Below are 20,240 nucleotides of genomic sequence, written 5' to 3' on the forward strand. Positions count from 1 at the left end.
AAAGAAGCATGTAGAAGAATATAAAGAAGATTTAACAGTTTTACAAGAAATTCAGCAGGAGAAAACTCTTTTTATGAATCAGCGTGCCGGCCTGGTCACAGTCAGCAAGGCTCAGAGACTGATCCATCGTGACTGACATGAAGTTAAATTAACATAAAACTGTGAGTTTTGCATTTAAACCAAACACTGTTCCAGTGATTTTGGCTTTAAGTTTAAGTTTAAAAAAAGTAAAATATCACAACGCATGATACACAAACACTGGAAACCATGTCAAAAAAATGCCATAAAGATTTTAATGTCACTCATTCACTTTAATGTTGCAGCTAGATATTATTTTTATTACGCTATATTCCAATAATGCAGGGTATTGGGATATAGCATAATATTTATTATGCCTTTGCATTTTAAAAGCATAATAAAGCTTAAAAATGAATGGTATATATATTTTTCCATCTACAAGTGGAGTGAAGCATAACAGAGATATTTCTGTACTTTACTAGTTCATTCTGAAGTATGCGGATAAGTCATATTCCACCATTGTTCCTGTCATTGTTCGTATCTGATGGTGATGGGTACCATGGGAGTATCCATCACCAATGCCATGCATTTCCTTGTTGGACACACCTGTTACTGGCTGTCTGTGGACGTGGTTCTGATACTCTGACACCCACATTTCTTTCATATGATAGAAATGTTCGATTACAAGCCTATGATTATTTCTAAGCAGACTTCTTTGACCAGCATCTAAACGTGCTTAAGATAAGATAAGATAACCTTTATTAGTCCCATACGTGGAAAATTTGTTTTGTCACAGCAGGAAGTGGACAGTGCAAAAGTTATATAGCAAAATTAGAATACAATAAGAATAAAATACTCTACACAACTGTACAGAATTGAATAGAATAAAATACTATATACAGTAGAATAAATAGAATAAAATATACAATAGGATAAAAATAGAATGAAAATGCTTTATACAACTGAGTAAAAATACAACTTTGTCAGAAAAAGAGTATTGCACTTTGTGTTATTGCACATGTGTGGGTTTGATCAGCTGCAAAAGTCTTTGTTGTGGAGTCTGACAGCAGTGGGGAGGAAACACCTGCGAAATCTCTCCGTCCCACACCGTGGGTGCCGCAGCCACTGAAGGAGCTGCTCAGTGCTGTCAGAGTCTCCTGCATGGGGTTGGAGATGTTGTCCATCAGGGATGACAGCTTAGCCACCATCCTCCTGTCACTCACCACCTCCACTGGGTCCAGAGGGCATCCTAGAACAGAGCTGGCCCTGCAGATCAGCCTGTTCAGTCTCTTCCTGTCCCCAGCAGAGATGCTGCCACCCCAGCAGACCACACCGTAAAAGATGGCTGAGGCCACCACAGAGTCATAGAAGGTCTTCAGGAGTGGGCCCTCTACTCCAAACGACCTGAGTCTCCGCAGCAGCTACAGCCTGCTCTGCCCTTTCCTGTAGATATTAACTTAACTTTACTTAACTTTGGATATTAACTTTGGATTGGATATGGACCATATACTCTTTAGATCCCTTTAAACGTGGCTGCTCTTCCAGTGTTACACAGATGGCTGATGGTAGTATGGTCAGCGGAAGAGTCTTGGTCTCAATGTAAGGAAACAACTTCTCAGTGATAGTGAGTTTGAAGGTGTGTATGAGTGTGTTGGTATCAATATCAAAGAATGAGAGCTTCCCTTTGTCGCAGTGCAGGCGAACTCTGATCCTCTGGAGCGTCTTCACTGCGAGGACTTTGCATGGAAGTGGTGGAGCAACTGCTGTGTATTTCCCATCGTGGCGACTTAATTCCCAGAATCCAGTCTTTAATTGTCCCTTTCTCTTAATTGACTCCTGTAGCACACCGAGACACCAGACTCCATCGTTTCTAACCTCAACGTCCCAGCTGTGACTCCCCGAGTCGTAGCCCTCAGAGCCCATGATGATCGAATAGCTGTCAAACCTTTCTGGGTTTTCAGGAAGCTTCTGTTTGCTTCCTTGTCTCACACTAGTAAGATCTGAAGAGATGATGAGGTGTCCTTCAGCTGTGTTTGGATTCAGAATCACAGGAGTGTAGGAAACTGTCTCCTTCATTTTGTTCCAGATGTTGTAGGCCAGGTTGCCCAGGTGTTTGGCCACATCGATCAGAGCTCCAGAGACCACCTCAGGATCCTCCAGCAGAGGGCGCTGTTGGACTCTTTCTGCTGCAGCCTTGTAGTTGTAGAGAAACAAAGAGTCATCAGCTCTCAGTTCCTCCTGTGTGGCACTGATGGTTTCAGAAAGAGTTACTATCTTTTTGGTCAAAGCCTCAATCTTCTCCTGCATCATCCGACTCTTCTGCTGCTCTTCTGTCTTCAGAGCGGCGATCCTTGCCTCTTCCTCCTCAAACAGAAAGTGATGAAGCTTCTTAAACTGCTCCCTAATCTGGCTCTCTATGTACCGAGTCTGCACTACGTTGTGTTCTACAGTGAGGTCACTGTTTGCTTTCACGTATTCAAAGAGCTTCAGTTTATCTTGTAAACACTTGAGAAACATCTGGAGCTTCACTCTTTGATCCTGTGCAGCTTCTTCGATGGGTCTGAATCTGTGGCTGTTGTGTGCTTTTGAGTCTCGACATACGAGACACACGGGCTCCTCGTGGTCCAAACAGAAGAGTTTGAGTTTCTCAGCGTGCAGATTGCAGAGAGCTTCAGATGCTGCTATTGGTGTCTCTGCTCTCTCAGCTCTCTCCTCTAAAGCAGTCTGACACAGGTTCCTTAGCACTAAACTAACAGGTGGGTCAGTTGATGAGGGCATCTTCATGCAGAGTGGGCAGGTTTGGGTGTCCTTCTCCTTCCACCACAACTGCAGACACTCTTTGCAGAAGCTGTGGCTGCATGAGAGGATGACCGGATCTCTGAAGATTTCATGGCAGATCGAACAGGTGAGTTCCTTTTCAGACTCAGATTGTGCAGCCAGTTTGCCCTGGAATGGAAGCAAAGCCGCAGGTGGCTCTAAAAAAGAAATCCTGCGCTTCACATTTGTTTTTTTCTTAAAATTCGCTTCCATGGCAATGAACTAGCAGCAGGTTTAGCAGCACTCCAGTGTCCCCGGTGATCTTTCTGCTGTAGTGGGAAAACTCACGTCTCCTCCGGTTACTCGTCTTAAGCAAACTGAACAGAAATCAAGCCTAACTTTGACTTATGAGGTATGTTATCTGATGCCTATATGGTCAAAGAATGAGGAAAATACATTTCACAAGGTTGCTTGTCTCATGCAGAGCATTCCCCACATTACTGGGTTATCTGCATCGGACGATTGCTACAGAGCCAGTCTTTGTTTCAAACTGATCAACATTTCTGATATAGGCAGGTATACTGAAAGAGAGCATGCACAAACAGCTAATTATTTGTTTGCACTGTTATATGGCAGGTTTCCTCCTGAGTACTCCGGCTCTCTCCTCCTCACTGATGTTCTTCTTGGTTTAACTGGTGATTCTAAACAGGTTGTAGGTGTGGATGTGAGACTGTGTGTTTATATCAGCAGTGATGGTTCCTGCCCCTCCACAATCCTAACTCAGATATAAGATGATGTTAGTTTTCCCTTTGTGTTTGCTTTATTCTCTCCACTCTTTGGTCCACCTGGGGAAAACGCTCTTCCTCTTTCAGATCTTCAGCATCCCCAGCCTGCTTCTTTTTGTGAGGCCCTGGTATTATTATTATTTTTTCATTAATTTTCATAAGTAGACCACAATAGCAATGCAAAGGTAAGTGTTTGGGGTGATAAAATATCTATGCTCCTTAGGATATATCTGAAGTCCACTTGGTCTAATAGCTTTCACTGAGAAACAAGATTTCACTCAGTTATTTTGGAACTCCTGTCTTCATATCTAAATGAATACGTCCCCAACTATAATTTCAATGGTCACTGGGATGAAAAAAAATATGCATGAGTTAAAAGGTTAGACCAACGATTATAAGAAGGAAAAACATGACTGAACCACAGTTCACACACCAAAGATAATCTCTTTCGTAACATAGCTACAGTCAGACACGGCTGCACGATCATGTGGTGTGGATGTTTTTCTGTGGGATTTTTGATTTCTATTGGAAAGATCCAACTAATCCTAAATCAAATCTAAGGACTCTGCTCTCCAAGGTGAATGACTTCCAAGTGTTTCTCAAGCACCTGCTCATTTATCTCTAGAGCCGCATGAGGTCAGAACTCTGAACTGAAGCCAAAAGATTAGAAAGTCCCGGATAAAGTGGCTGCAGTTTTCTGCTGGGTACCAAGAATCCACAGATTATTGTAAAACTTACACTGGAGTCACCTGAAGTGTTCTCTCTGCTTTGTGGAAACCCAAAGCCTCATTGTAGATTCCTTGACTGGTTTATTGGCTGAACTTTGAATATCAGCTGTCAGTATTTATTTTAGCCCAACGTGACTTTTGGGCCTCCACCTGCCCCCTGCATGTGCAGGTGGAGGGGGATTCATTTGTATGACTTTTGTTTTTCAAATTTAGTAATCTGGCACCAAATCAGTGTGAAAACACCAGCATTGATAAAGAGAATAGACGAGTCTAAACCAGCACCTGGAGTTTATTAATCAACATTTATGACAATCACGGATCAAACGTAACGTCGGCCCTTGTAAACCCTGAACTTTAATCAAACTCGTACATACACGCAGTATCAAAACAAACACAGAGCTCCTTTTTCACGAAACAAAATCTGAGCAAATGTTTCAGTGCAGCAAATAAATACACCAAAAATGAGTCATTGGCATTAAAACAGATGCTATTTGCCCAAAACAAACAGACTGTTGTCATGTTACTGGGCAGTGAGTGGGTGCAGTTTACAGACACAAACACAGGATGTGTTTTTCATTTTTAATGTAACTGCATGTTTCCCAACATCTACTGAAAGCAAACATGGTTGTTCACAGGTGCCGATAAAATTATTTTATGTTACAACAAGAAATCATCAATGAACAGAAAACAAAACAAAACTTTGATTTCATGTCCCAATTCCATCATGCACTGAGCTGAGTCCGAGTTTGTAGTGAAGTAGGGCTGCCACAAACGATTATTTTGATAGTCGACTAGTCACAGATTATTTTTGCGATTAGTCGACTAATCAGATCATAAAACGTACAGCTTATTGCACCAGCATGCATCTGCTTTTATATAACTATCATTAGCTTACAGCTTTAAGTGTTTAAGGTATGTGCTAACTAAAAATAAAGACAAGATGATAGTTTATTAAATTTTAATGAAATTTGCAGATTGTTTCGGTGAAGTTTAATAAACTCCTTGCTATCTAAAATATAACAGGACACCGGAGTATATTCTCGAGCATCTCACACTTCTGATAATCAGCTGTCTGCTTGATGTTTATTCAGCTGTGTAAAAACTATAACTTTAATCTCAGCCAAACCAATTTACTCAGGAACAAATAAAATACTAAAAAAAGCCAAACAATAACATTTTTAAGTTATCTAAGTGACTTATATATGTTTAACCTAAGTAGCGAAAGACGGCGGTGGGTTTGAAAAACGATCTGCCGGGAGTCCGGTGTTCTCACGGCTCTAGTTAGCCTAGCCCCCGGCTAGCTATCGAGCTAGTGGGTAACAGACGTCTCCGAAAACGTCGGAGCGCTTTTGAAAATATGTGGTGTCTTGATAAACCGAGCAGATATTTGAGGTTTACACAGCTACATTCTCGCCTGAAAATATGTTAAACGTTTATTTTGTGACCCAGAAAGAATAATAAGAGTAATATTAAAACTAACTAGCTGCCACCATTGTTGGCAACTGAGCTGGGCTGCGCTATGAATTCTGGGACAGAGCTACTTCTTCTTCGGGGTTTAACGGCAGCTGGCATCCTTGTACATGCAGTGCTGCCATCTTCTGTTTCAGTCCGTTATTACACTCTTAAATCCTACTACTTATTCCTGCGTCTTTTGTGATCTTACAAAGCTTCAAATGACGCGTCGACTATTAAATCAGTCGTCGACGATTTTGATAGTTGACGTAATCGTGACTAGTCGACTAATCGTGGCAGCCCTATAGTGAAGTCATACCAGCAAAGTGACTGAATCAGTGTTCAAAGTGTCGCTGTGGTTGAATCTGGCTGCAGTTTGACGAAAACCTTTGAACAAAAAAAACCAACTTCATTCATAAACCGAGTGCAGTTTCTCAGACACTCGTACCTGCTAATTAGTGCTTAGTACAGGCAGATATTAGTATTTCATTCACCAACGCTGAAGCACATTTTTTGGATGGTCTGTACCAAAGCAGGTCAGATACCGCCATTAAAAATGCTCCACAAGGCACCAACAGCACAAACACAGTCGAAAGGTCCGGTTCAGACTCAGTTAGCCGAGGTGACACCTGTAACTCTACCCGCCTGAGAGTGAAAGCAGCAACAGCATCAAAACTTTAAGCCAAATAAAATTAAACAGACGAGTCATTAAAAATACAAACACCTTATGAAGGAGGAAACTAGTTAGCCAAAACCATGTATGCACTTGTCTGTAAGCATTTTTATTTGTGCTGTAAAGCTGGACATTTTAACATGGGAGCCTATGGGGACTGACTCATTACAGCCAGACTCTAGTGGACATTAGAGGAACTGCAGGTTTTGGCACTTCTATGATATGTGCTGCAAAACAAATATATTGGATCTGACTTGCTGTTTAATTTCCTGTAAGTATAAAACAGTAATTCTGTTTTTGTGGAATTTTAATAGTATGTATGTAACAAATACTGTTACAGAATGAGTGTGCAGAGCGGATTTGAGACACTGTCTTATAAACATGCACGTAGTCGTCCTTTCATCTGCGAAGATGTTCAGATTGATTCCACTCACACGTCAATATGGTAAATATAAAGGACATAAAGATGGAAAATAAAACAGCTGGTTTTAATTTACTTTTTAAATATAACTAATTAACCATTTGACACTTTTTTGCCTGTTGGTACCTTAATATTCACCAAACAGACATCAGAGTTCATTTTTTAATGTTAATTACAAATTTGATCTAAATAAATAACCTTGATGACATGCAGAAATACGAGTAAAGCAGGGAATCGTTCGGTGAATTATTTGGGGTTAAATATGAAAGTGGAAAACACGAGCTCACTGCAGCTTTAACTTGGTCCAAAACAAGAAGAAGAAGAAGAAGAAAGGCCCTTTCTTCTTCTTCCTCCACTCCTCTATGATATTTAAATCTACAACCAAAACCATCATAAATATTTGGATCCATTATTATGTGTGTTCTTCCTGGGACCAGTCTCCAACCCTCCACCAAAGCTTAATGATGACGATCTGTTTCTGCTCTCCAAACATGCCAAACTCGAGCAACACATTCGCTGCAGTCTTCGTTTCCTGCTCGGTAGTTGTTCTTATCTGATGTTTGACGAACGCAGCTTCTCGCCAGAAAAACTTTCCAGTTTCTGATCAAAATCTCAAGTAGTGTTCTGCAACACAATGAGGTTGAACTGGTTTTTACTTTAGATGACTTTAGGTAAACGAGAACTGAGGAGCAGACTGTAAAAGGCGAACACTGTTAAACTGGTGAGAAACTAAAGGTTTCTAAGCTCTTAAAAACAGTTTTTTCTTTCTCCTCTGACCACGACAGATGCCCCTTTTAACAAAAAGGCAATTAGGGAAACACAAACGCGTGCACGTGGGCGAGAATGATCAAATAAAAGAGGTTTTTCCTTCAGCACGACAGCTGGTGCTTTAAAATAAAACCCGGAGCTGCGAGAACAACAAAGCATCAAAAATAAACTTTTCCAGAGTGGCTTACAGGAAGTAACCACAGGTGGAGGTTACAGGTGGAGGTGAGGCTTCGGAGTAAGCCACGTGTCGACATCCCACACGTCTGTCATGTTGTATGTTGCAGTGCTATTGTTTGCATGTGACGCTGTACCGTGCGCACGTTCTGCGTTTGCCGTTTGATCTGTTTGAGGACCGCGGGAGGTCTGAAAGTCTTTTACCCTCCTTCAGTTTTTGTTTGTTCCCTCTGAGGATAAAAAGAAGACGAGTTTATTCCTCCCTTCAGTGCAAACACGGGTGCGTTTTATTTGAGAATCAGCGTCGCCTCAGAGCCGTCCTTCCTCTTCAGGTACAGCCCATTGGTGAGGTGGTGCTCTCTCCTCAAGAAGGCGTAGAAATAATCTGACACTAGCAGGATCTGAAGGGGACATATATTTATATCAGGACACTGAGACTGCACTTTCAGGGGGGGATTCTTTTTACAGACTGCCTCTTGTAAATAAGATAAAGACGTGATATTGAAACAAAAAAAAAAAGCCCAAATCTAAAAATGGATGAAACTTCATTTAACAGCGTTATTGCATTTATCTTTAACTAAATAAATAAACAGCATTAACTCTGCCCCCCCTGGCTCCCATGCACACCATCCTACCTGCGCCACGTTGAAGAGCAGAGTTATGGCGTAGTAGAAGTTGGAGTTGGCGCTGCCGGCGTAGATCCAGAGGTGCCAGAGAACCGGGAACAGAGCCGAACAGGCCAGCAAGACACAGGACACCAGGAAGATGTTCCTCAGGACTGAACAGGAACAAAGACATATAATTACTGATAAATCAAATCAAAAACATGAATTAATGAAGCTTTAAGATGCTGCAAGAGGAAAATCAGGACTTTCATTTGAGGACAGTTTGATGAAAAATCTCTGACCAATCGGTGTTAAAGATCTTTTTAATTTCATCCTGTATTGTTATTTTATTTTTATGATGCCACTAATAAACACTGAACACTGTAAGTAAATTCACAGCTCAGATCTACAGTGTTTCAGAGACTTTGTTTCTATGTTTTTTATTCTCACTGATCGGCAGTGCTTCTGACTCCAGACAACGGTTGTGTCCAAATTCATGGGCTGCTTCCTCCTGAGGCCGCATTTGTAGACCGATTACGTCACAGCGACGCGCCGAAGGCTGTCCAAATTCGTAGACTCCTCCGAATGCGGCCGACAAATGCGTCCTCCTTTTCCCCGAATTTAAAGGATGGGTCGCGTGTGTCCTTCGTGGCCTACCATATCCCAGAATTCATAGCGCGGCCCAGCCAAACTCCAGTTTCCAACAATGGCGGCCGCTACTAAGTTTTAAAATTACTCTTACTAATCTTTCTCGGTCACAAAATAAACTTTTAACATATTTTCAGGCGAGAAAGTAGCTGTGTAAACATCAAATATCTGCTCAGTTTATCAAGATATCACATATTTGCAAAAGTGCTTCGACGTTTTCGGAGACGTCTGTTACCCACCAGCTCGACAGCTCGCCGGGAGCTCGAGGGTCACTGATGCGGCCGAGAACGGCACAACTCCCGGCACATCATTTTCAGATCACCGCGGACATTCGCTGCTTGGGTTAAACGTGATATATAAGTCACTTAGACAACCTAAAAATGTTATTGTTGGGCTTTTTTCAGTGTTTTGTTTGTTTGTGAGTAAATCGGTTTGGCTGAGATTAAAGTTATTTGATTAGATAAAATAAAACTTTATTAATCCCCCGGGTGGTTTCCTCCTTGGTTTTCACACAGCTGACTAAACGTCAAACAGAAAACTGATTAAACAGAAGTGTGAGACAGTCGAGAGTTTACGCCAGTGTCCTGTTATATTTTAGATAGCAAGGAGCAGACGGCTGAGTTTATTAAACTCCACCGAGACAGCGGTGACGCTAATCAGAAGGCTAGACCGTCCAATTTCACGGCCGTTTACTTCCGGCCTACCCGACCTTCTGAGGACCCGGCCCACGTAGACCGCAGAGGCCGGGTCCTCAGGAGGATGCAGCCCATGAATTTGGACACGACCAACATAAATTTAAGGTAAATATTCAAAACATTTTTTTATGTGATGATACTTTAACCAGGATCTGTAAGAACACAGACTCTGAGTGGAAATGTTGTCAGGTTTTTTCCCCCCACTCACATCTGTGCAGGTGACTCCAGACAGGAAGGAAGGCCAGGTAGAGTGCAACGTCTCCCACAGTGGGGTACGACTTAAAGATGGAGATCACAGCTAACTGCATGAAGATCAGGAAGACGGGATGCTCCCTGCAGCACACACGAACACACATGATACATCATGTTGTGGTTTTACTCAGGTTTAGGTTATTAAACAGAAAAAAAAAAACTGTGTCAACTTGGGAGGACCTTTAACGTGAGAATGAGGTGCTGGACTTACTTTAGTTTGATGGACAGAGGGATGGTGTAGAAGAAAACATTAATCTGGAAGACGCAGAGGAAGAAGAGGCGGAAATGTTCAAACATCTCGGCAAAGAAATACCAGAAGAGGCCGATGTTGGGAGTGAGGTCAGGAACCGAGAGACTGGAGGGAGAGAAAACAGTCCCATTAGAGATGCAGACACACTTACACAGTTTATTCTGTCTTCAAACACGACAGCACTCATTGAAACTGAACAGTAAAAATAAATAAGCTTCACAGCGCCCTCTGGTGGAGTAATTATGCAATAAAAAGTTGGAAGTTTTGCGCAAATATGGACAGTTTCTTCCTCCTGCTGATGCAACACCATGAGATATTTTCTCTTATGCATGGCAGCTCAGAGGTGCTGACAGAGGCGTGTGTCTGATGCAACGCTGATGTGCAAGCAGTGCAGTTCATTACATCACATTGCTAACAGGGATTATCCTGTGCTGCCTCCTGCAGTCTATCCAGGCAGCTGGAGAGGGTTTATCTAGTAAATTAGGCTAGATATACTTTAGAGGAGTGGTTCCTAAAGTGTGGGCCGGGTACAGTAACAGAAATTCAGTTTGTATGTACAAGTATGCATGTCATCTACATATTTATAAAAATATATTTATATAAAAGGTGAATCAAAACTGGTCATAGGAGGTAGTTAGTTTGTGATATTACTCGTTACTCTGACCTAAATGTACTGCTGAAGTGTGTGACAGGTGGGTCACACACCGTCCTTAACACTTTGCACATGACTGTGTGCTTTATGTTTTTGGAGAAAGATCTTTACGTAAACATGACTTTCTCTAACAATTTGTTTAGAGTGAAGATTTAAGATGAGCTCTGTGGGCGTTTGTAAGTGGGCCGCGGCACTCTTGTGTTTCTGCACGGCTGCTCTAGAGTTTTACTGCCTTACTTTCAGTTAATGTATTTTGTTTTGCACTACGCATATTTTATATGCCATTAGGTCATTTATTGTGAAAATTCTCATGTAGGAACTATTGTACTGCATGTTGGTTCCACTGGTGCACCTGAGGGAGATGCACGCCCATGTTGATGTGCACGCCCATGGCAAGTTGAAGCAAGAGAAGCCAATTTAATTCAGAGAAAGTTGTTTCTTAAAAGTATCTGTAAAGTGCTCATTTCTGCCTCAAAGCATGGCTCAGCCAGCGAGGTATGTTTGTATGTTATATAGATCATTTTATGTCTTTATTTTGCTCGTCTTACTATTTCATTGAATTTTATGTTATGTTTTAGTTCGACGGTGGCGTAGTTTGTGATCAAGGTGAAGCTGTAACAACCCCAAGACCTTACAACTAACATTAAAGCCAACTTCATGCCATCAGTAAAAGAACTCTTTATTGACTTTAAGAAGAGGTAGAAGTGATACTAGAGTATATCTGGGGTTTTCCACGGTTGCTATTTCTAATTTACTGTGGAAAAGATAATAACCTCACTCATCTAAATTTTTTCTGACAAAAGCCAGAAATCCTCAAATCAACAAACCAATGAACTGATCAAATCTTAAAACCTCACATGAGAATTTACTTCAACACAACAGAGACATCGGTGCTTTTATTTTATGCCAATTTATGGCTTCCAGCTCCTCTCCTGCTCTCTTGGCTGGTTCTTACTGCTGCTTTAGGTCAAGATGCTCAACTTTGAGGAGCAGCTTGGATTTTAGCGCAGTCTACGACTGGCTGCCTGAGACATGAATAATCCCGAGTGAGGCCAAATTGACTCATTTTTATCTTTCTTGTCTTCAGCACTTTTGCCACAAACTCGGGAACGCGTGCCTGAGAGAAACTACATGAAGACAAAGCTCCTCAGCCCCGCCGCTTCTTTTCTTTACTCACATGAAGCCGTAGACGGAGGGCAGGTAGTCCCAGGAGCCGAGCAGGAAAAAGGAGAGACCGATGAGGACAAACAAGCTGCCGAGGTACATGAAGAGATACTGCACGATGAACCACCAGAAGCTGACCCGACGGAAATTCACTGGGATGTACTGACGCTGGAAGAGCAGAGACAGGGAGGGGGATAAATCCCAGCAATGATGCTCGAAGGAACAGAAACAAACAAACAAAGGAAAAGACAAAAGAAAAGTGAGAGCAGAGAGAAAATAAAACATTTAAAACAATGAAATATATATACATTCATAGACAACAAACCTGCATAAAATACAGCATGGCAGGAGCGCACAGGGTGATGGGATAGATGGACTGATAAGTGGCCAAGCAGAGGAATATGGCACTCAGTAAGACATTTCCTGAAAAAACAAAGAGAACCTGATAAAACCACAGCAAACTTCTAAAAAACGACATTTAAATAAAAGCAAAGTGATTCACGTTCCTCTGATGTAATTAAAAAAAAAAGCTTCAGCAGAGCCAACGAATGGGATCAGCAGGAAACCGTCACTTCCTGCTCGGACACAAACGTGAGACGAAGATCTGAAGTGTACCTTTTATTGTGGAGAGGAAGAAGAGGGCGAGCACAGCGTTGTTCAGGCCACAGGTCGACTTGGCGACACAGGATAAGATGGTGAACGGATTCAGCAGGTAACTGTGAGAAAAGAAGCAAAGAACAATTATTAGTAACTAAATAAGTAAATAAACTGAAAACAAACAGAAGAATTTTCAGGAGATACAGTGCGTTGTCCGTTTTCCCTGGATTTTCTCAAATTTAACCTCAGAGTGGAGAAGGTGAAGCGTTCTCCTCCACAAGGTGATACTGAAATTTTATCAATCGTCTGGATGAAGCTTTTCTTCACAGCTATTTACAACATTCACAACTTGAGAGGCTAAAACGTGATTCTTATCAACTGGAAATGATCATTATTTTATAATATAGTCATTGTTACGTCCCTTTGCAGCCCCTAATCTCCTCAGTGAGTTCAGCTGCTGCTAATTGACCACACTTTGGCTGTATCCCAATTCAGGGTCTGCAGCCTTAAAGTACGCAGCCTCAACGATCCTCAAGGGCCGCGTACTTAAAGACCGCTAAGGCCGGAAGTGCGAGGCTTGTGAAATGGGACGGTCTAGCTTCCGTTGCGCTGCCCAGGTTGCCTAGCAACCATGATACTAACAGCTGGAAACGTTTCATACAGCTTTGTGAAGAAATGAAGGAGACAATCTTTTGTTCATTTGTTTGTTTCTACATGAGCTTTGATCATTCTCTGATTAAGCTCAGCTATTGAACGGCGAATATTTTTAAAGTAAAGGCTTTAAAACCAAGTTAGTACAAACGTCACTAATGTCACATGACTTTGCCGACATGTGGCCAACAGTAACGTTTTAATGTTCTTCATTATTAAACATTTGCACATAAATAAGTGACATAATATTCAGTACTTACTTAAAGTTTACTCTTCGGTGCCCCTCATCTGCTGTTTTTTTTCGGCAAAATTATCCACACCCACCGCCGCGCTATGCATTTTGGGATATGTTGGGCCATGAAGTCTACACCGCCACGTCTTTAAAATTCAGGGAAATGAAGGACGCATTTGAGGGCCGCATTTCGAGCAGCCTTTGAATTGGGACAGCCTTCGTCGCGTCGCGGTGACGTAATTGGCCTTAAAATGCGGCCTTTAAGGCTGCAGACCCTGAATTGGGATACAGCCTTAGTCAGGTGTGGATGAAAGCATGCCTGCAGCAGGCTTTTAGGGAGGCTCACTAGTCTTTGCCTGGGTGGTAGCAGAGATAAAACCTCTTTCTCACTGACATTCTGGTGTTCGTCTCCTTATTTATGTTTTGGCTTTTGAGCTGGGACATGTGTGGGGGCTCATCCGGGATCGTTTGGACATTTTTGTGGAGACTGAATTTCAGTGTTTTGTATTACTTTTAAGTGGGTGAGTGATGGTGTTCACTGTAATTGAGCAAGTTTATATGAATTCAGACCTCGAATTCAATTCAGTTTTATTTATACAGCATCGAATCACAACAACAGTCGCCTCAAGAATAAATAATAAACTTCGCAGCTGGAAGAGCCCGAGTGGTGACACCTTTGTTATTCTGGGTAAGAAGATGAAATTTAAGAAGCTGAATCCGGCAGGAGAGAATTTCTATCTGGTGCGACTTGTGTGCCGTATGAGTGACGGTACTTACAACATGGCTACTTTCAGAGGGACGTAGTACATTTCTTTGGGGCTTCTGATGAGCTCCAGAGAGTCCATGGGGTATCGGTCGGCCTCCAAAGCAAACTTCTGCTTTCTGAACTGAAACGGCATCAAAGACAAATATATCACAAAGAAACCGATGCAGACACACAAAGCCCCAAACACAAAGGTCTCACACAGAATACGTGAGCTGAAGTTACTCCTGTTCATTATTAGAGACGGGGTTTGGGAGTTTAGGCCAACCCTACTTCTCTACACAAGTATTTAAACTGTGTATTTTGATGTGTTCTTACCACTTGTTTGTTGTACTCCTTCACTGCCATGTAAAGAGCCACAGCGGTGATCACGTCGGCCAGCTGAGGAGACAGAAACAGTAAAATGAGGAATGGTTGATTTAACATTTGCTGCATTTCCACTTCAAGGTCATCTCACTCCTCTGAGAGCTGCTATTTTCAAGAAGCTCTGAGGGAAATCTGTTCTGACCCCTGTGCCTGGTCCTCTGTGATAAGAGCTGGGTGTCCTCCACCCCAAAATCTCTATTTTATGGAAAGTAGCGAGGAGGTTAATGTGGTGAACACGGCTCTTGATAAGTGAAGATCGTATTAGTGTGGCCATGAAGCTCTTGTTTTCTTGGTGAGAGTGGAGACACTCTACTCTCAGATGTTACTGGGAATCACATTAAACCTTTGCATTAACGATGAATGCATGTATAATGCTGTGGGCATCGAACATGAAAGGACAAAGACGCTCCTGGTGTCTCTGCTGATGCCTTTGGACTTTAAAACTGCGGACAGACACTGAAACCTGCCGTTCAGGTTCTGGGTTGTACTCAGAGAACCAGCTCTCATCAACATCAGCCTCAAAAAGGTTTGAGGTTTGTGTGTGGCTTTACAATCAATCCAATCCAATTTTATTTATAAAGTACTTTAAAATACCCACCACAGGAACAAAGTGCTGTACAGAAAATAAGTTAAAACAATAGAATAACAGAAAACAGCAAAATAAATAAATAAAACACATAATTAACACATATTAAAACAAAAACAAGATAAAACAGCATCGAATCACCTAAAAACAACTAAAATAAAAATAAAAAACCAACATCTCACGTGGTGTCAAAGGTCAGGGTAAAGAGGTGGGTTTTCAAGAGTGACTTAAAAACAGATAAAGAACTGGCCTGTCTGATCTCTAAAGGAAGCTCGTTCTACAGTTTTGGAGCTGCTACAGCAAAAGCACGATCTCCTCTAAGTTTACGCCCAGTCCTGGGTATCTTCAGGAGCAGCTGATCAGCTGACCTGAGAGCGTGGGTGGGTGTATGAGGCTGTAGCAGCTCAGAGAGATAAGATGGGGCTAGGCCATTGAGAGCTTTAAAAGTAAATAAAAGAATTTTAAAATGAATCCTAAAAGAAATGGGCAGCCAGTGAAGTGAAGCTAAAACAGGGGAAATGTGTTCAAACTTTCGAGTGCCAGTTAAAAGACGAGCTGCGGCATTTTGCACCCTCTGTAGATGAGTAATATACGATGTGCTGACCCCAATATAAAGTGCATTACAGTAATCCAGCTGAGTGCTAACAAAGGCGTGGATCACTGTCTCAAAGTGCTGCCGCGAAAGAATTGGCTTTATTTTTGCAGCTGCCTGAGCTGAAAGAAGCAATCAATTAGATCACACTTCAGATTTTAATCTCCTTCTTCTTTAGGGGTTGTCACAATCATCTGCCTCCATGTCACCCGATCACTAACATCCTCCTTCACTACATCTATCAATCTTCTCTGTGGCCTTCCTCTTTTCCTCCCACCTGGCAGCTCTTGTCCAAGACCCATATTCCCTCTCCATCCTCTGCACAAGTCCGCTCCACCTCAGCCGTCCCTCTCCAGGAATGAGACTGCCCCCAAAGAAAAAAATGCTTCAGAATGACGTTTTGTATTCAGACTCACCATAAATGTGATCTCTGCGTAGTCCACCAAAAAGTGAAACATGTAGATGATGAGAGGAGTCTGAAAGGATCAACATGAACATCTAAACATCAACATGCCTCATTTGTGGATTTCAGACACATTAAATAATTTTCTGCTGACTCAGATCTCAGTTATAGAAATACACCATCTATGAGGTGCAAGCATGTCATGGAAAAATCAAGAACCAGGAACAAATGAAACATCCCAGCACGTCTATATAATTAAATAAGACATTTATTGTCCGTTTTCCACCAACACGGCACCTGGAAATGCTTGGAACTGGTTTTCGACTGAGCACCAGCACTTTGTTGGTGTGAATGTGATTCGAGAGGTGGTTTACAGATGCTACTCATCCTTTGAGTCTACAAACAGGCAGCTGATTGATTCTTGTGATCTTGATATAATATATTTTGTGTTTGTTGATTATCTGTGAACAAAGTTTGATGTGCTCACCCTGCTCTGGATGTTTTAGAGTATCTATTTAATCTCTTAGAAACCTTTGGTCCAGCCATGGCCCGACTCTGAGGAAGCTCCTCCTCACTCAGAAGATCTGACTCTGACACTTTCACTTTGTTCTGATGATGAAGTTCTTGCTATTACACAGCTGCTTAGTAAGCAAAGTTTTCACCCGGGTGTTATCTGAATGCTGCTTCAGTGGAAATCTGACCTTTTGTAGAAAGAAGTTTCTAGAAATGTTGCCTGTGTCTCTAATCCCCTCCACTGTGATGGTTCACCAAGAAATAAGGAGAATCTGAAATGTTTCATCTTTGTTTTCCAGACCATCTCCTTCATATTTTCTGATTATTTTTTTAGGTTAATGTACAAATATACTTTCAGTGTTCACTCAGACTTTGTAAAAGGTGTTTGTGTGTGTGAGAGAGATTCACCTCGTGGAAAACATCTCCAGAATATGGTGAAACTCCCAAATCAAGCAGAGCCAAACCTTCAACAACTGCAAAGAAACAGAAAACAGAGAAAGTTTTATTAAGACTGCTATATTACAATAAAAATCACAACCACAATTATTTTGGTCACTGTGGAAAATGTTTCGTTTTTTTTTCATATTTTTATTGAGAGACAAGTGTACATTAGTTTACAATGACAATACAATCTGTTCCCCTCACATATTTTTTAGTTTTTCTTACATGAACAGATACGATAATACACACACACACACACACACACAGGCACACGCTTAAATAAAATTGAAAAAACAAACAAACAAAACAAAACCTAAGAAGAAACCCAAAACAAACACAAAAAAAGGGGGGGGGGGGGGGGGTATGATATTAATCAGCTGGTAGAGCGTTTAATGACTTGCAATAGTTTACAAAGGGGCCCAAGTTACGATAAAATTCTCTGTATTTGCCCTTCGCCACAAGGCCTATCTTTTGCAATTTAAGAAATGACATCACATCTCTAAACCAAAAAGAAACTGAAGGTGGCTTTGAAGATTTCCAAAGGAGTAAGATGCAACGTCTAGCCAAAAGTGATGTAAAGGCTAATATTTTGAAGTGTGTAGGGTCGGTTAGACCAGTGTTGACTGGAAGCCCAAAAACAGCTAGAAAAGGGTCCATGCAGATTTGGGTCCCAAGAGCCTTGGAAAGAATAACTGAATACTGACTCCAGAAGCCGTGGAGTCTTGGGCACAGAAAGAACATATGGCCTAGGTCACATGGGGTGGCATGACATCTCTCACACTGATCTATTACTTGTGGGTAAATCTCAGACAGACGAGACTTTGAAGAGTAAACCCTGTACAACACCTTGAACTGGATAAGTTGTAACCTGGCACAGGACGTACTATAACGGACATTGGATACTGCTTTCTCCCATGGAAAATGTTTAGTTTTGCATTTATGGAACTTCAACTTGGTGAATTTGGTCTGAAATTTCGAGAGTGAAGTGACATTTTAAACAATTTTTTCTCTATTCCACTATCGTTAGAAGCCAAAATCATAAATTCTGTTAAAATCTCCAACTTTTATTATTTTTATTAGCACTGGGCTGTTGTCTTTGAATGCCTCCTCTTGACAGTAGCAGTTCCAGAGCTTCCAGTTACAACTGAGTAATGAAAAGTGCACGAAGTGTTTCTGTGCGAGTCTCCCAGCACGTTGGTCATGTTTTCTGTTTTACAGAAAAACCTTGATTGACTGCAAACCTGCACCTCAGGCTCCTGTCAGGTACCGTGTCATAATATGCTAAATGAAAACTTAAACACAGTCCACTAATATTTCACAAATTCATCTAAAACAAAATCTTTGTCTGTGGTAACTAAGGGAAAGCTGATACAAATATGTCAAATAATAAAGTCATATCAGCGAGTGCCTCCCACTGTGAACCAGTTGATTTTTTTTGTACATTAATTATTCTCAGATATTTACTGGCCATCGAAGCACATGGGGCAGGGGTGTGTGCATTTTCTCCATCACTTTTGAGCCCTCATAACTCAATGATTACAGAAGAGGTAGTCAGTTGCTACGGGACAATTAAACAAATATTCACGGGGGTGTATGTATATATTTCAGCCTGTTTGTATACCTTTGTCCAAATTAGGGTGTCTGCACAGTGGTGCAATTGTTAGCACCATCACCTCACAGCAGGCAGGTCCTGAAGGCAGGGGGACACGTGCCTGTTAGGCTAAGTAGTGATTTTAAATTGGCTGTAGCTGTGGAAATAAATTTTTAAACACTTGCTGATGTAAGATTATACACACACTATACACGTCAGCCAGATGTTTTACAGGTGTAACGTCTACTTTACTATGCGCAAATGACCCCGTGGAAACTAATGTGGGTCATAGGAGGGGGTCATTTACAGGGGGTCCACAAATACTAGAGACTGTGCAGATCTTTGTTCAGCCGCTGGCAGAGACTCTGGTCGTCATTAATATTGGTGGTCGATGGATGTTTGACAGAGAAACAACCCCTGAGCTCCATTCATTGGGAATAGCAAAGAAACACTAGTTTAAATCTTCCCCTACAGAAAGTAAAAAGCGTCCGTTGTTAGCTTAATGTCAGTAAAACATCACCGAACTTTCTGAATTTGAGTCTCAGCTGCTGATTTTTGCAGCTGAACCGGTTTGACCGAGTTACCGGATAACAGCGCCGATGAGGGAGAGGTGAGGGGACCCGGACGTGAAGCGAACGCAGCGGCTCTAAACCGCTGGACCCGCGCTTACCTCTCTTCCAGGCGGTTATCGGCGACACCACCTCCACCCTCTCTGCAATCAGCTCCGCCAAACTGGACCGGAACAAAGCGGCACGGATCGTAACGGCCACAATCAACAGCAGAGTCAAGGGAGCCGCCATCTTGACAAGGAAGCGCTGTCCGCCCTGCGAGGTGCACGACGGGAAATCAAGTCTCCAAATGTGAAGGAAGGTGGGAGGGAACCAAAGGTCCAGATAGATAGATAGATAGATAGATACTTTTTGGTGTATTTGATATCTTTTTACATGTTTGCTTGATGTCAACTGATGATTCATTTTACATTTGAAACACACTCTCACAAACAGGGCAAGCACACAAAGCGGAACATTTATTGTCCTTTAGTTGTTTTCATCCGGAGGCTATTTGAATGGGATCAAAACAAAAAGCCGTACACAGTGAACCACTGCGCTTCCGCTAACCCTGCGTTTATTTTATCAAAACAAAATTGACTCGGTTTAAAAATATAAATTTACTTTTTTCCTGATCAAGTTGGGATCATTAAAATAGGTTCACACAACTAATACAATAACAAGCATAAAATGCCGTCTGAAAATTAATCAACTTTCATTTTAGATTTTTTTAAATTATCGCTCGTGTTTTTGATGCATGCATATCTTTATTCTTTAGATCAGGGGTCTTAAAGCTGTAGGCCACTGCTGGCATTGTCATCTTATTGGAGAGCACGTTAGTGTTCTAGGAGTACAAAAACAAACAAACAAGAAAACACACAAATATCTTAGAAAATATAGTGTTTGTTTTTTAAT

The 20,240-nt window shown here is 41.7% G+C and overlaps 2 protein-coding genes across 2 annotated transcripts; both read right to left on the bottom strand.

Annotated features, from left to right (window-relative positions):
• Positions 1 to 1,485: 1,485 nt before the first annotated feature.
• On the bottom strand, positions 1,486 to 3,048 carry LOC102788304 (E3 ubiquitin-protein ligase TRIM35-like). The gene has a single exon (XM_087841387.1). The coding sequence runs from the start codon at positions 3,046 to 3,048 to the stop codon at positions 1,486 to 1,488; it is 1,563 nt and encodes a 520-aa protein (XP_087697513.1).
• A 2,610-nt stretch (positions 3,049 to 5,658) lies between these two features.
• pigu (phosphatidylinositol glycan anchor biosynthesis, class U) lies at positions 5,659 to 19,600 on the bottom strand. Its single transcript, XM_087841078.1, has 12 exons — positions 19,448 to 19,600; positions 17,154 to 17,218; positions 16,246 to 16,305; positions 14,604 to 14,666; positions 14,300 to 14,409; positions 12,658 to 12,758; positions 12,368 to 12,465; positions 12,056 to 12,210; positions 10,188 to 10,331; positions 9,933 to 10,057; positions 8,412 to 8,554; positions 5,659 to 8,177 (listed from the first exon to the last, which is right to left on the bottom strand). Exons 1-12 carry the CDS (start codon positions 19,575 to 19,577, stop codon positions 8,064 to 8,066), a joined length of 1,308 nt encoding a protein of 435 aa, XP_087697204.1. The 5' UTR covers positions 19,578 to 19,600; the 3' UTR covers positions 5,659 to 8,063.
• Between the last annotated feature and the right edge of the window lie 640 nt (positions 19,601 to 20,240).

Source organism: Neolamprologus brichardi, chromosome 5 (assembly GCF_056152115.1).
Source record: "Neolamprologus brichardi isolate AB-2024 chromosome 5, ASM5615211v1, whole genome shotgun sequence".
Lineage (NCBI taxonomy): Eukaryota > Metazoa > Chordata > Actinopteri > Cichliformes > Cichlidae > Neolamprologus > Neolamprologus brichardi.